We start from the raw sequence: 14,666 nt of genomic DNA on the forward strand, positions 1-14,666 counted from the left end.
CCTCCCGAGGTTTCTCCCTAAAAGGGAGTTTTTCCTCGCCACTGTCACACTAAATGCTTGCTCTTGGGGGAATTACTGGAATTGTTGGGTCTTTGTAAATTATAGAGTGTGGTCTAGACCTACTTTATCTGTAAAGTGTCTTGAGATAACTCTTGTTATGATTTGATACTATAAATAAAATTGAATTGAATTGAATTAAGGCGTCAGTGTGAGAGAATATGAAATATTATTTCTTATTAGCATGTAGCACCACCACTTAGTAGTAAAAACATTTAAATTGAAATCCATTTTTACATCCACAGAATCTCATAGTTCATGTATTGTTTTTTTTCTGAACACACAATGCAGCATTAAAAGGACTTACAGCCATTAACAGAAGAAAGAAAAACCGGGGTCAGCACATGTGTGATGACTGTGTGACTCTGCTGTAGGTTACTGATAGTCCCAGGCCCAGCCCTTTCCCTGGGTGATAGTTAATTACCCTGGATAAATCCAATGGCAATTTGTCAGGCTGTTCCAGTATGCCCCCCACTGAAACCCAACTACTTCCCTCCTCTCTTCTTCCTCGTTCTAAGCTCATGTAATGAATCACTAATCACTCGGTCCCTGACGAGCATCCCCAGCCTATTATCTCTTAATTACCCCATTCAGGAGGCATCGACACGGGCCAGCAGGGGGCGCGCTGTCAAACAATCATAAAAACAAAATATGATGCTAATCAAATCAGTTTGCCCTCCATGATGTATATTACATTTCAAAAGCCTGAACTTTGTGTGTGGATGAGGACAGTGCATTTACTGTCAGGTAGTGAATTATATATGTCACTGTGTTTCTGTTCGTACACCTGAGAGGGCGAGCGAGACGCTGAAGGCCCCCCCGGCTGTGGTGGTTTATGTACATAGAGCCAGAACGAACTGGCTTGTTCTCAATCTCTGCTCGGCTCTCTGACCGCTGGGCTCCAAATGGTCCTCTTGTGGAGCATTGGCGCTGTGGCAGAAAATGGAGCCTCTAACTCACAGAGTCATTTGCAGATGCGACACTTGGGATTTGAAGCGAGTTGCCACAGAGCAAAGATAGAAATTGGAATTGGCAGCAGACATGAAACGGGGTCAGGGGATTTGTCCCCTGAAACACATACACACACAGACACGCACACGCACACACACACACACACACACACACACACACACACACACACACACACACACACACACACACACAGACACACACACACACACACACACACAGAACATGTAAGTTTACAGGGTCCTCTAATTTACAAGGTCTGTTCAAACCATGGTGTCGCAGATGAACTGTAGCTCGCAGAGTCTCAGAAACAGACAAACAAACAAAAGCCTAATTTGGAGCTGTCATTTAGTGTTTTTTTTGAAGAATTCCCACACATGAAATTACAGTAAAAAGATTCTTTCTGGGTCATCTTGAAAGTAAATGTGGTTTGGACACAGGTCGGGGTTACACAGTCGGTGTGATGGAGCAGATTTTCTAAGCGGTGTGTGTGAGGCAGGAAAGAGAAATTCCCATACTCCCTTTTCCCTGTATGAGAAAAGAGCAAAGAATAGGTTCAAGATCACACAGTTGTCGCTTGTTTACATCAACCAAGAAAACCAAGAACATTTTTTTAGAGCGTTCAAAACTGACAGGTGCCCCCTGCCAAGTCCTCTTAATAGTTAAGGTTTTTGAATTTAATCTCACTAATTTCGACATATCCCTCTAAGTATCTTAAAGCTTAACTTTAGAAAAGAAAAAAGACCTTGTACAGCCCTTTTTGGAATCCTGGTGTCCGTTTTTTGTCAATCCTTTAGTGAAAGCCTGTCAAAAATGGTTAGCTTCTCCAGTGAAACTACTTCTTTGCATCTTAGCTCCCGGTCTTGCCCTGTGTCTGCACAATTTCTTTCTATCCTCTTGTTTCTCTCCTTTTGTTTAGATAAAGCGAGGGATTAGGAAAGATTTGCCCCCAAAAAGTAGTGGTTTGATGGGCTTTTATCCCACCATGTTGCTAAAGCTGTGTAGCCCCTGGATTAGGCCCTGACAATAGGAACCCTTGTGCTGGGCCGCAGCCTGAGGGGCACAACCAAAGACCGGCTCTGAGAAAGAGGGAGGAAACAAACCTGCCAACCTCGATATGTCAAGTCTGCCAGAGAAACCGTTCAGAGGAGCGGCCCTGGCTGCAGCATGGTGTGCTGTGTCTACAGGATCATACAAGGAGAAACAATAGTGAGAAAAAGTGAACGTGTGGTCAGCCTCACATTTAGAGAATTACTGTGTCTCTGTCCCATTAATTATATTCTTACATAATAAAATTGTTTCCACCAAAAGTTTGACAGAGAAACTTTTTTTACCAAAGTGCTAATGTGAAAAGTTAAAGATGCATATTTAAAGGGGCACTCCACCAATTTTACACATCGAAGTCTGTTTACAGGTCTTGGGGAGTACTACTGTAGGCTACTGCATATGTGAAAACAGTTGTATAAAGCCTTATGTGGCTCCAGAGGGAGCTGGGATGTCAGCGTCAGTTAGGGGTGAAGACTATAAGTTTCAAAATGAAAAAAATCTGGAGGTGAGGTGAAAGATGTGAACTTACAGACCTCTGTAGCCCACTCCTCATCTCTTGCTTGAGGTTGGCGGCTACAAGCAGACACTGCATCTAACCGAATTGTCAGATGTCAATTTGCATTGTGGGTAATATAGGCCTCAGGTCCAAGAAAAAAAAAAGTGGAATAAGAAAAATAGTACCTCTGCTGCATCAATTTTTACATTTTTTAAAACTGTGTATCACTTAAATTCGACGATGTTATAGGAGTGCAATGCTAAGTCAAGCTGCACTATATAATACTATGCATAATGTGAATCATAAGAATGAACATAACCTTACTTTGTAGTTCACACCAGTTATACACAGTGTTTCAGCATCTTTCCGCTCTTTATTTTTTATTTTTTCCGGCTCGCAACATGACTGTTTTAGTTCACTCTCACTGTTCTCATTGGCGTTATTTACAGCAGCTGCTGGCAGCTTTTTTTGGCACAAAAGCTCTGATAGGCCGACTGTATACCTGCCCAGCACCAAACTGGTGCTGGTGAACATAATGGAGCATTTAGCAGCTAAAGAGCCAGATATTTTTTTCGCAGGAGCTGGTGGGGACCAAAACAGAGCAAAAAAAGGCCAGAAACACAACTCCAAATGAATTCTAATGTTGCTCCATGTTTGCTGGATGCATACATTGGCAACTGTTTGCTAACATATTCAACATATCCAACTTTATAATGGTGATTACGTCGATTTTGCAGTTTATACTGTTGCTCCTAACAATTGATACCTTTTTAACTAATATTTGCTACTAATTTGTTGTGATGTTTGATTCACTCTATTGTCTCTGAACATTATCAGTTTAAATGTACATTGGTTTCTTGAGTTACAGGAAACTCCTTAATTTAGAAGCCTGATGTTTGTCCGATAAATGTCTGAGTTGTCGCACAGTAAATAGACTTCATCCCTTTCCTTTGGTTATAAAGAATAATGTCTTGCAATACTTGTACCTTTGGTGTTTTTATTAAAATTATGTCCAGCATATGAATGTGAGATAAGGAGTGTACAACGAATTAGATGTATGTAAGAGAAAGTGGGATTTTGTCCTTTGATACAATGGTAACAGATGTACTGAGTACAGAAAAAAGAGGCTGTGGAGCCAGAGATTTGTCATTTTCAATCAGGTATCCAACACGTGTGAGGAAAGTCTTAAAGGCGAATGCCCGGCTTATACACAGCCGGAGGATTGCTAATGGCAAGTTGCTTTGTTACTCCAGTCACACAAGTCCCAAGGAAGCAGTCAATTCTAAACCATACATCAAAATGATTAATTTCACCCAAATGAGCACAAGCTAACCTTGACTAAGAGCATGTGCAGGCCAGAGTGGCTGGATTGAAACCTAATGTATTCATGAAGTTAAAGAAAATCTAATGATAAAAGTTAATGGGCTCTGAAGGCTGAAGGCATAAACTTTCTCCTCGATTTGATGTAAAATGCCACTTGGAAATATAGGGAGCCATTTGAGGGGTAAAATTACAAACATTCATGCGTTATAAACCTGATTAAAAACTGCACATGATTTATAAATCGCTGCAGCTTCCTCAGCTGAGCTTTGATTTTAGGCTGCCAAAGTCCTGATGCAGGGATAAAAGTTTTGATATTCAGAAAGCAGGCGGGAGGATGATTGAGAGCAAAGACGATAACTCAGATCTGAAGAGAGGCTTTAACACCATAAAGCTCGAATGCAGCCAGAGTGCAGAGAACAATGAGCGCGCATATGAAATCCACAAAAATCTGAGATGAATTTGGGGTTTAGAAAGTTAGCCTGCAGCGAGCAGTGCTGAGATCCTGAAGGTGATCGGGATGAGAAGCAGTGTGAAAATGGGAAATAAAGAGATGGGTGAACTATTATTATGATTAGGCTTCGAAGACTAGAGTTCTGCAAAACAAAACATCTGAAGCCGTTTGTGCCTTTTAAAGTCAGAAGAACTGAATGGTCGATTAATAATCGGTTGACAGAAAATGAATCGGCAACTATTTTGATAATCGATTAATGGTTGAAGTCATTTTTTCATGCAAAAATACCCAAAGTTTGCATGCTTGTCTTTGTTTTATGTCATTGCAAATTGATTGTCTTTAGGTTTTGGGTCTGAAAACCAACGAGACATTTGTTGATGTCAACATGAGCTCTTGGAAGTTTTGGTGGATGTTTTTCAATATTTTATAGAAGGATGAATCCAGAAAACAATAGGTAGATTTATCGATTATGAAAATAACTGTTAGTTGGAGTCATTGTCAAAATGTAGATTCAAATTCTGCAACATGATGCACACTCAACTTATATCAATACAACTTTTGACCAGATAACATAAAACATCACATTTCCTTCTCTAAAGGCCTGAATGCACAAAACATAGTTCAACTTCAGGAAGAAGAAAAAAAAAATCATTATTTTTCACATTATTACCTTGTAAAATCTCATAAAACAAATGTCCAGTGCGAGATGACAAATTACAATTTTGATTATTGGTCCTCATATATACACCAGATTGAGACTTTATTAATAATTTATTCTGAAAGGATATAGGCCTATGCCTATGTACCTATAGCCTGTATGTCCAAAAAAGTGTCTAAATTGTCTTAAAATGTAAAATGTGTGTAAACTGAGTCAGAGCGAGTTTACTGTCCTCTCCATCCCCGCATGGTCAGAAGGGGGGGGGGGGGCAGTAATATCACTCTTATAGCAGATCCTCTTGACACTTGCATTGCATTAAAGCCCTCATCCATGCTGGACATTAGCCTGCATTAAGTTCCGTAAAAAGCTGATTTGAGGAAAAGCAGCTGAGAGGAATTCCTTCTCGCTTTAATTGCTTTAGAAACGGTTCCCACAAAGAGACACTGGCCAGATTTACCTCCAGTTTAAGTTCTTATTTCCATCGGTTCACAAGTTAATCCGATTTTTTTTTTCTCGAGGCCTAAATGCTCTTCAGCTATATCCTAATGACAAAAAGAAAGCATAAGTTCGGAATAATAAAAAAAAAAAAAAAAAACATTAGAAAATTATTATTATTGTTATTGTTATTATTGATAGTTGCAATTCGCTCTCTCCTTTTTTTCATTCGAAAAAACATCCACTTGTTGCGTGACAACTTCCACTGAACTCATTGATTTGATTTTTTTTTTTTTTTTTTTTGCTTTCATATTCTGGATGGTCCCAGTTGTATGAGAAAGCCACTAAAAAGAGAAAGAAGAGTGAGGACAATACTACTTAAACTCTGTGAAGTGAACTGTGGGTGAACGCGTTGAGGTAGTAACCTATAAAAGTATCACATTTTCTTTTCACGCAGGCTGTTGTCAGGAGTCTAAAGTTCTGCGAATGAATGTGGCCAAAGATCAACCCCACCGTCCCCCTTTTCTTTCTCTCTCACTCTCTTGGAGAAAATTCAACAAAATATGCAAGCTTTACATTAAAAGGCTACTTTTCGCTGCCCTTAATTCCAGCCTAAACGGTTTTCCTTCGGGAGAAGAAATCTTTTCTAAAAACCTTGAAGAAGAGAGGGGCATTATTGTTTTAATCCTCTTACCAGCAGTCATTTTAAGACATTTTTTTGGAGGGTGAAATGGCGTCTTGTCTACCCAATCCTAACCTAAATCCCTCGGGGCCGGGGAGCTGTATAGACCAGCCTGCCTCTCTCCACCTCAGCTGCATTCCCACCAAACATGCAGCCACACCGAGGCACGAGGGAAATAAAATTAAAGCGCGGAATTAACCTGAGAGTCACAAGTCCCTGCAAACGAGTGCTAGCCTACAGCCCAGTAGGATAGACTATTTGCATATCATTTAACTAAGACCTGGGTTTAGACCCTCTTTTGGCTGAATTCAAGCATTTATCAAGTTGGATTTTCTTTTTAAAAAGCTTATAATTCTTCACTGAAGATCTAATGACTCAGATATTTACTTTTGAGAAGGACTCCGGAGATTTTTTTTTTCTTTACATTTTTTTTCCCCGTTACATTTAGGTGTAAAATTATTAGGCTATAAAATGTATTGCCTAAAACCTACACATAGCCCGTTTTATTGGTCATGTAACACTACTATGATTGTGGGTAAAGTAGGCCTAATAATAAACTACTGTGGTTAAGCGGTTGAGCAACACAATTTTAAGTAAACCCTAAGATAGGCTATTTAAAATATATAAAAAAAAAAAAAATGAAATATAAAAATAAAATAGGCCTACATTAAAATGCATCTCGTCATGCTGAGATTTGTTCAAATCAGTTTTAAATTATTAAGAAACTGTGTTATTTAGGTCAGCAGTCTGCATCCTCAGTAAAACTATAAACATTATCATTATTATCACCTCCATAATAACAGTGGGCTACATAAAAAAAGTTTGGGCAAAAAAAAAAAAAAACAACCTTACATACAAAACAAAACAAAAAATCTTATTTTCTTCTTCTAAGACAACAGTGGAAACAGTAGCAGCATCAGAAAAGTCGGCACCTCGGATGCAGAGAAATCCTGTCTGAAGTGAGGAGTGATGTGGAGGAGGAGAGCGGAGGGGTTGTTGGGGGGGTGGAGGAGGAAAGCGACGTGATTGGCTCAGAGATGGAGCGTGTGCGCGCTTTAAAGGCCGGGAGATGGCAGCTCAGCATCCTCCCACATCCACAGAGAGGCGAGCCGGAGGACGGAGCGGACCGACCAGGATATTCTCAGGATATCGAAGTGAATGAAAAAGCTAATGAAATGAAGAAATCAACAGCCGCATGCGGATTTTAGAGAAGAAGATTTGAAAGGAAAATATTCGGCTGCTAGTGGAGATATTTTGCTTCAGATACACAGAGAGAAGAGAGGTAAGAAGTTTGCAGAATCGAAGTTTGCGATGATCGTATTCCTGAATTTGTTCTGTAGCCTAACAAGTCTTATTTTAAAACTATGTTAAATTGCTTTGCGAGACTTTTTTTTTTTTAACTTTAATTTTTTTGTGTTTAATATCGCGGAGTTTTGTTGTCTTCCAAACTCCATCATCAAATGTGTTTCAAAAGTGCAGTCCGTCGACCTCCAGAGGTCCCTATACAACTTACAGTAGCAAAGCGACTGTGTTTTCCTCAAGTTAATCGATTGTTTACTGATCAAAGTGTTCGGTAACTAACAGTTATTTTAAGGCTGATTACACGGAGTTTTGAGACAAATATAGACCGAGGCATATTCTTATTTTGGGACCCTTTAAAACGTTATTTAAGGAAGTTCATTTTGTTTTTTTTGTTTAACATAATGTTAATTGACTATATGTTAACTATCTCCATTAATTTCCTATATCGTTTAAGTTACAGAATGCTGTTGAACTGACGCCATATAGCCTATAACCTACAGAGCTCCGGCCTCGAGGCAATCTATAGCCTAAATGCTGTATAACTCATAAATCCACGGCAATTTGCATAATTAGGCTTAAATCAGAGCCCGAGGCTACGTGACATTGTCCTGAAAGAAGAGCAAATTTCTAAGCTGCAGATTTAAAAAAAAAAAAAAAAAAAAAAAAAAAGAAAATCGAACAGATTACATGAAGCAGCCAGAGGCTGGTTTAGTAAACTAATGCAATGAAATCACAATTTTTTTTTTTATTGCATTAGTCACACGTTTAGATCACACATAGCCCACACACACGCACAGTAGCCTAACACTCACAGTAACACACACGCACACACACACACACCCTGGCCCATCTTTCCCGTGTCAGGCCTGATGATAAATTAATAGCTTTGTATAGTTGAAACCTATTTGCACCCACAATAGACAGGAGCCCAGTCGCAGGTCTCCGCCAGCCTCCAGGCGTCTGCAAGGAGCCGCCACACATAGAAATAAACGGAGCTCCGCTCGAGTCAAACTCTCAGGGAGCAAAGTAAATATGTCCAGTCTGCGGAGCTCTCAGCGTTTCATTAAATACATGTTTTCAATTTACACTCTTCAGATTGAACATTTAAATTGATGGTAGCTGGATAAATAAGAGAGCAGAATGGTTAGAATTAATTTAAATGGCATATTGTGTTTTGTGTGTGTGTGTGTGTGTGTGTGTGTGTGTGTGTGTGTGTGTGTGTGTGTGTGTGTGTGTGTGTGGGGTGGGGTTAAAAATTAGTGCTTTTTCTTTCCTTCTGTAATTTCCACAATTTATTATTTATTATTATTATTATTTGTACATTTACACATCACAATTATGGAGCACTAATATGAACAAATACCACTATTATTAGTATGCCAAATATAATGCAGAAGAAAAAAGTATAGCATATTAATAACATATTATAAACTTTTTAACTGTTGTAGTAGGCCTTTGCTACATTTTATTTTAGTGAAAAAAATAGGCTTACTCATTATAGGCTACATTGCGTTTTTTTTTATTACTGCTGAATGAAACTAACTGGAACTAAATATTCGAGTAGTCTTTATTGTCATTCTGCACACCTCTGCATGTTCACTCTTCAAACTAAATCTGTTGCGCTGTGGATTCCTAAAACAAAACTTTTTTTCCCTGCAAGCTTTGATCAAATGATGAATGAAAACGTTGAAGGTTACTGCATATCAAAAGTATTAAACCAAGAGATATATATATATATATATATATATATTTTTTTTAACGATTTAAATGCCGTGGGCAAAACGTTTCCTGAAATGTTAGTTTCATTTTTCCTAAATGTGATCCGACTGGATCTAACAACACACATACACGTTCTCAGCTAAATTCTTTGAAATCATTAGAAGTCCCTCTTAGTTTTCTGCTCAATTTCCATTTGATAAAATGATATCATAATAATATATTTTTTTCTCAGCAGCGCTGTCTTTCATGCTTGTACGGTATTTCACCTGTTGCCATTTCAATTAGTCAGCCTACAACAAACGTTATAATGCAACGTGTTGAAGTTTCCGCTTTTCAAGCACTACAACTAAAACGGACTGGTTTGTTTAAACAGGCCTGACACTCACAGCAGCTTGTCCTCCTCTCTGCAGACAGCTCGCCGGCCATGCAGCACTACGGGGTGAACGGCTACTCTCTCCACGCCATGAACTCACTGAGCGCCATGTACAACCTCCACCAGCAGGCGGCGCAACAAGCCCAGCACGCCCCTGACTACAGGCCCTCAGTGCATGCCCTCACTCTCGCAGAGAGACTGGCTGGTAAGAATCAGTTGCTCTTTTTTTCACAGTCATCTAATGTCATTCAAGATCTCCTTCCTTTACTGTGTATTAACACAAATGCAATGTGTGTTAATCTCTGGGGTGCTTAAATGACCTTTGACCTGTACCTCAATTAAACTGGTCATGTTTCTTGTTTCTCAACGGCTGCACATTTCAAGACATTATCCTTGAGGCCCGGTATGGCTCCCAGCACCGAAAGCAGCGGCGCAGTCGGACAGCCTTCACCGCCCAGCAGCTGGAGGCCCTGGAGAAAACTTTCCAGAAGACCCACTACCCTGATGTGGTGATGCGTGAACGTCTGGCCATGTGCACCAACCTGCCCGAGGCACGCGTTCAGGTAAAACCCCTTCAGAATGCATCTGCCCTGTGTGCTGTTTGCCTGCTGCACAGCTTTATGGCTTAAAGGTGAACTTAAGGCAATTCTGTATCATTAGAAATGATAATGGACAGGCAAAGTCCTGCAAAATGTGAACAAAGACAGTCATATGCTGTAGCCTAAAGTTGTCCACTGTTAAGTTACGCACAGTCCTTGACACAATCTGTCTGTCCATCCATCTGCCAGGTCTGGTTCAAGAACCGCCGGGCCAAGTTCCGTAAGAAGCAGCGCAGCCTGCAGAAGGAGCAGCTCCAGAAGCAGAAGGAGGTGTCCGAAACTGCAGAGGGCTCTACAGAGGACTCCAAGACTGACTCCACCAGCACCACCAGCACCACCAACACCACTGTGGTTCCTGAGGCCCGCACTCCTCCCCCTCCCTCCTCCTCTTCATCCTGTCACTCAGAGACAGAGAGGCTGGCAGCCACACGGCCCCAGCCTGGAGAGATGAGCGTGGAAGTCAACGTCACCTCCCCTGAGCCATCGGACAGCGAGTCAGCAGCAGAAGATAATGCTGACAGAGAGGACGAAATGAGAGGGGAGTCGAGGGTGAAGATCAGGGAGGAGACGCAGGGGGAGGGCAGAGCGCAGCCGGGCAGCAGCTCTCCATCCTGTAAACAGATGAGCCCCACATCAGGTAAAAATATCGCTGTCTAATGAATGCAGCTGCTTTTTCTTAAATATTCCCTGAATATTTGTCATATTTAAGAATTTAATGTACAAGATAGTTTTACTGAATTGGTATGTGAGGCACACAATTAATTTAAAAACAGGATAAACACACAAAAAATCAACACAAGACAGGTCAGTGTGTGTTGAAACATATTAAAGTCCTCCTTCTCTCTTCCTTTCTCTCAGACTCTCCCCTGAGCTCCCCCCCGTTGCCGTCCTCCAGCAGTGTGACCGGTGGTTTGGCGCAGAGCAACTCCTACGCTTCATCTCCCCTCAGCCTCTTCCGGCTGCAGGAGCAGTTTCGGCAGCACATGGCCGCCACCAACAACCTGGTTCACTACCCGTCCTTTGAAATGAGCACGCCGTCCTCTCTGCCCTACCTGGGCATGAACGTCAACATGCCTTCGCCGCTGAGCTCGCTGCCCTGCCAGTCTTACTACCAGACCCTGTCGCAGGCCCAGCAGGTATGGAATAGCCCGCTGCTGCAGGCGGGACCAGGCAGCCTCCCCGGAAGCCTCAACAGCAAGACCACCAGCATCGAGAACCTCCGTATGAGGGCCAAGCAGCATGCAGCCTCGCTGGGATTGGACACGCTCCCCAACTGAAGCTCGGGCTGCTCAGTTCAAGTGTTTGCCCTCTAGTCAGGGCTATACCTATGAACGAACAGGAGGTGACTCTGGGCCCCTCTTCACTTTCCACTTGACCTCTCACCACTGTCAGCAACTATCTGTTAAATACACAGACACATCTCCAAAAACTCAATAGAGATTTAGATTTAAACATCAGTCAGCTACCCAGTTGGCTGACATCCTTAAAATCTGTCCAAATTTCCAGTTTCATGTAATTTAACCGCTGTTTTATTTGCAGTTTTCTAGATTTTAAAAAACCCAATTTCAAAACCAAAGCAGTGTGACAAACAGTAGAAACAACATTTTTTTTTGGCACACACGAAGGCCTCAAAATATGTTTTAGAGCAGGCACTTTAGGCGCCCTCCCTCAGTTTGGGGCCCAGGGTTGTCAACATTAACACACCTACCCCCATTCGCCTCATCGTCACCATGCAGCTCACCATCGGGAGAACGCCAGGACATGAAGAACAGCTCTGCTGGATAGACTTAACAGAAAATAAGATTATAACAAGAACTCAATGGACTTAATGAAAAGAAATCCCACCTGGACTGCAGTTGTGACTGAACAGTACTTTTGGCCTGTGGATCTTTGTTTGTATTCGACTCCTCCTGGTCAACAGCAGAAGCCAACTCTACTAATGCTATCTGCTCACTATGATTTCAGCCTCCTCTGGGAAGTCAGGGAAGAAAGTCTTGAGCTGATTCCAGTACAGATATAAGATATTAAAATATTCTACAATTCAACCCCTGAACTTGAACTATGCATGCATGCACCCCTCTGAAGCATGGCTTACAGCCGCAAAACACAGAATGAAGTCATATCTGATCTGATATCAGAAATAAAGCTCTGATCACGCAATATAATCCCCAACTGTATTTCTTTGTAGATGACACGACTCTCCTTGTTTAAAGTTACAGTACTCAGCTGAATCCATTGAGCGTTGTAAATATCCCTCAGTGTTCACCTCCATCTGCCTCGCTAAAGTGTAACTCCATGTCTCCTTTTGTGTGAAGGATTTGAGAGGAAACGTCAATTGTGGCTTTAAGCAAAGGACCTACAGCAGCAATGAAATAAGGGGATAATCTGCGGAGGAGGCACAGTGACAAATAAATATGAACCCAGCCGACATATATTTTTGTTAACTCGGGTGCCAGACTGAACTTGACAGAGTCACCACTTTTTCTGAGCCACTGGCTTCAGCAGAAAGACGCACAGGCCCATTCTCTATGTATTATATCACTGTAGATTCAAGACATGTATTTCTCAATTGTTTAAAATGTGAGTAATTTATCTGTTTAATGCAAGTGAATAAATCACAAATAAGAATGACTCATGTTCTCAGTGTCGTCGGTTGGAAATGTAAGATGAAAATATTTGCTTGAGCTGACTCAATTTGCCTCATTTTGACACTTTTCCGAAGCAAAGAGGGAGCAAAACACCTGTTATTAAAAATGTAAGAAAACAACACAGGCAACCTTTCTTGAACTAAAGTCCTACATTTAAATATTTGGGTTGAAATGAGGATAGAGACGCTGTATCAATGTCATAAAACACAAATCATATTTTCTTAATGGAAGTTTTGTATTATCAGAACTTTTCGTGGGTTTCTGAATCTTTTGGAGCTTAGTCAGCTAAAAGGGGAGTCAGAAGACGACCAGGCAAGCCATCTAGATCATGAACCAGGAATAATCATGTAGCAGGACATCTAACAAACCAGCATGCAAACATGCACTCACATATAGGTCTTGAAAAAAACATCCAAAACATGTTCTCGAAGTTTCTCCAGTGAGAGGAAATGTGCAACAAGAGAGGGATTAGTTTAGAGTGTGCCGAATCCAGCTCCTCTCTGGATGGCTGACAGCGCTGAGAGGGACTGACAAAAAACAGAATGTTAATAAACAGTTTTGATTTCCCCACACATTACCTTCAACCCTTCATAGTTAAAAAAAAAATGAAGTTTGGTTAATATGTTCCACTGAAGACACCTTGATGAACCGTAAATAATTCAAACACAGGAGGTCTACCATGCTCGACGGTGAGGTTTACACACCACATAGGGGAGAACCTGCCACTTGTTCACCCAGTGCAGAATAACTAATCCTAAATGAAATGACTGAAGCACAGTGTCAGGCTCTAAAGAGTCTCCAATCCACCACACACCCACCTACCCTTCACTCTCTCTCTCTCTCTCTCTCTCTGCTCTCCTCTTCCCCCACCCTGTCAGCCGAGGTTTGGCTGCACCGAAACAGAATGCTTTGCCATAAGAAGATTACCTTTGGTTGGGATATCGATGGATTAAGTAAGAATAGAATGAGATAAAATAGGACTGAAAGGGTTCCTGGAGTCAGCAAAGTTCAGACACCTGTTTTTCCTGGTCTTTTCCCGCTTCCTCGCTCCATGACTGTAAAGATTATATCACTGTCTAACTGGAGAAAAGGAGGTGAGAGGGGTGGGTGGTTTGGGATGGGGCAGGTTACAGTGCATACAAATAATTTCGGGGCTGCAAAGACAATTTATACAAACGCCTCTGGGCTTTTTTTTCAGGCATACTCTTTAAATATGTGGTCAATTTGTCATGAACGTCTGAGTTTTCTGTGTTCGTAAAGATCATATTGGTGTAAGTTAATGGGAATGCTGTTTGTGTGTGTGTGTGTGTGTGTGTGTGTGTGTGTGTGTGCGTCTATGGCAGCTAAGCTGCTGAAGGTTTCCAGGAGCTCTTTGATGTGTATCTGGGCAATGCGCTATTAGAGGGATTTTCCTAGTTGACAGCTCAGAGAATGTGTGGAGGAATTGCGATGCCAGCGGGCTAAAAGAATGCTGGAAACAGGATTAGGATCATATTCTGGCAGCTCCTGTCACTTCATCAATGGGCTAAGGTTTCCTCAGTGACAGCCCTCCTTCTCTGCCCGGCTAAAACCTTTAGTGGGACCATAAAAGGGGTGAGAGAGGGGAAAAAACAATGATTGAATGGTGTGCTATGATTTCTGTGCTGCTGGGTTTGCTCTGAGGGCTTTGTGTTGGGAGGTCTGAGGGGGGGCGACGTTGATTTAGAGGGAGGGGTAGGTCGTGGGGATGAGAAAAGGGAGCTTTTTTGGGGGGGTGGGTCTTTCTTGGAAGTTTTACACCCAAATCCCCATGGCAGAGCATGTGGAGGGGTTTTTACACTGATGCTAGAGGACAGGGACAGCAGCAGCTGTTTCATGGATCTTCAGGATCCAGTTTGTCTGTGTAAGCCCTACCTGTCTTTACCAAG

At 41.6% G+C, this 14,666-nt stretch overlaps 1 protein-coding gene across 1 annotated transcript; it reads left to right on the forward strand.

Annotated features, from left to right (window-relative positions):
* Nucleotides 1–7,209: 7,209 nt before the first annotated feature.
* On the forward strand, nucleotides 7,210–12,742 carry LOC116063410 (diencephalon/mesencephalon homeobox protein 1-B-like). The gene is made up of 5 exons (XM_031318389.2): nucleotides 7,210–7,400; nucleotides 9,550–9,717; nucleotides 9,897–10,075; nucleotides 10,301–10,748; nucleotides 10,970–12,742. Exons 2-5 carry the CDS (start codon nucleotides 9,564–9,566, stop codon nucleotides 11,386–11,388), a joined length of 1,200 nt encoding a protein of 399 aa, XP_031174249.1. The 5' UTR covers nucleotides 7,210–7,400; nucleotides 9,550–9,563; the 3' UTR covers nucleotides 11,389–12,742.
* The last annotated feature ends 1,924 nt before the right edge of the window (nucleotides 12,743–14,666 follow it).

The sequence above is a fragment of the Sander lucioperca genome, chromosome 2 (genome assembly GCF_008315115.2).
Source record: "Sander lucioperca isolate FBNREF2018 chromosome 2, SLUC_FBN_1.2, whole genome shotgun sequence".
NCBI lineage: Eukaryota > Metazoa > Chordata > Actinopteri > Perciformes > Percidae > Sander > Sander lucioperca.

Excerpts from the sequence above, each read along its gene's own strand:
- LOC116063410 (XM_031318389.2), top strand. The coding sequence starts at position 9,564 with ATGCAGCACTACGGGGTGAACGGCTACTCTCTCCACGCCATGAACTCA. Across the intron at positions 9,718-9,896 it reads TCTCGCAGAGAGACTGGCTG|ACATTATCCTTGAGGCCCGG; the intron begins GTAAGAATCAGT and ends GCACATTTCAAG. Across the intron at positions 10,076-10,300 it reads TGCCCGAGGCACGCGTTCAG|GTCTGGTTCAAGAACCGCCG; the intron begins GTAAAACCCCTT and ends TCCATCTGCCAG.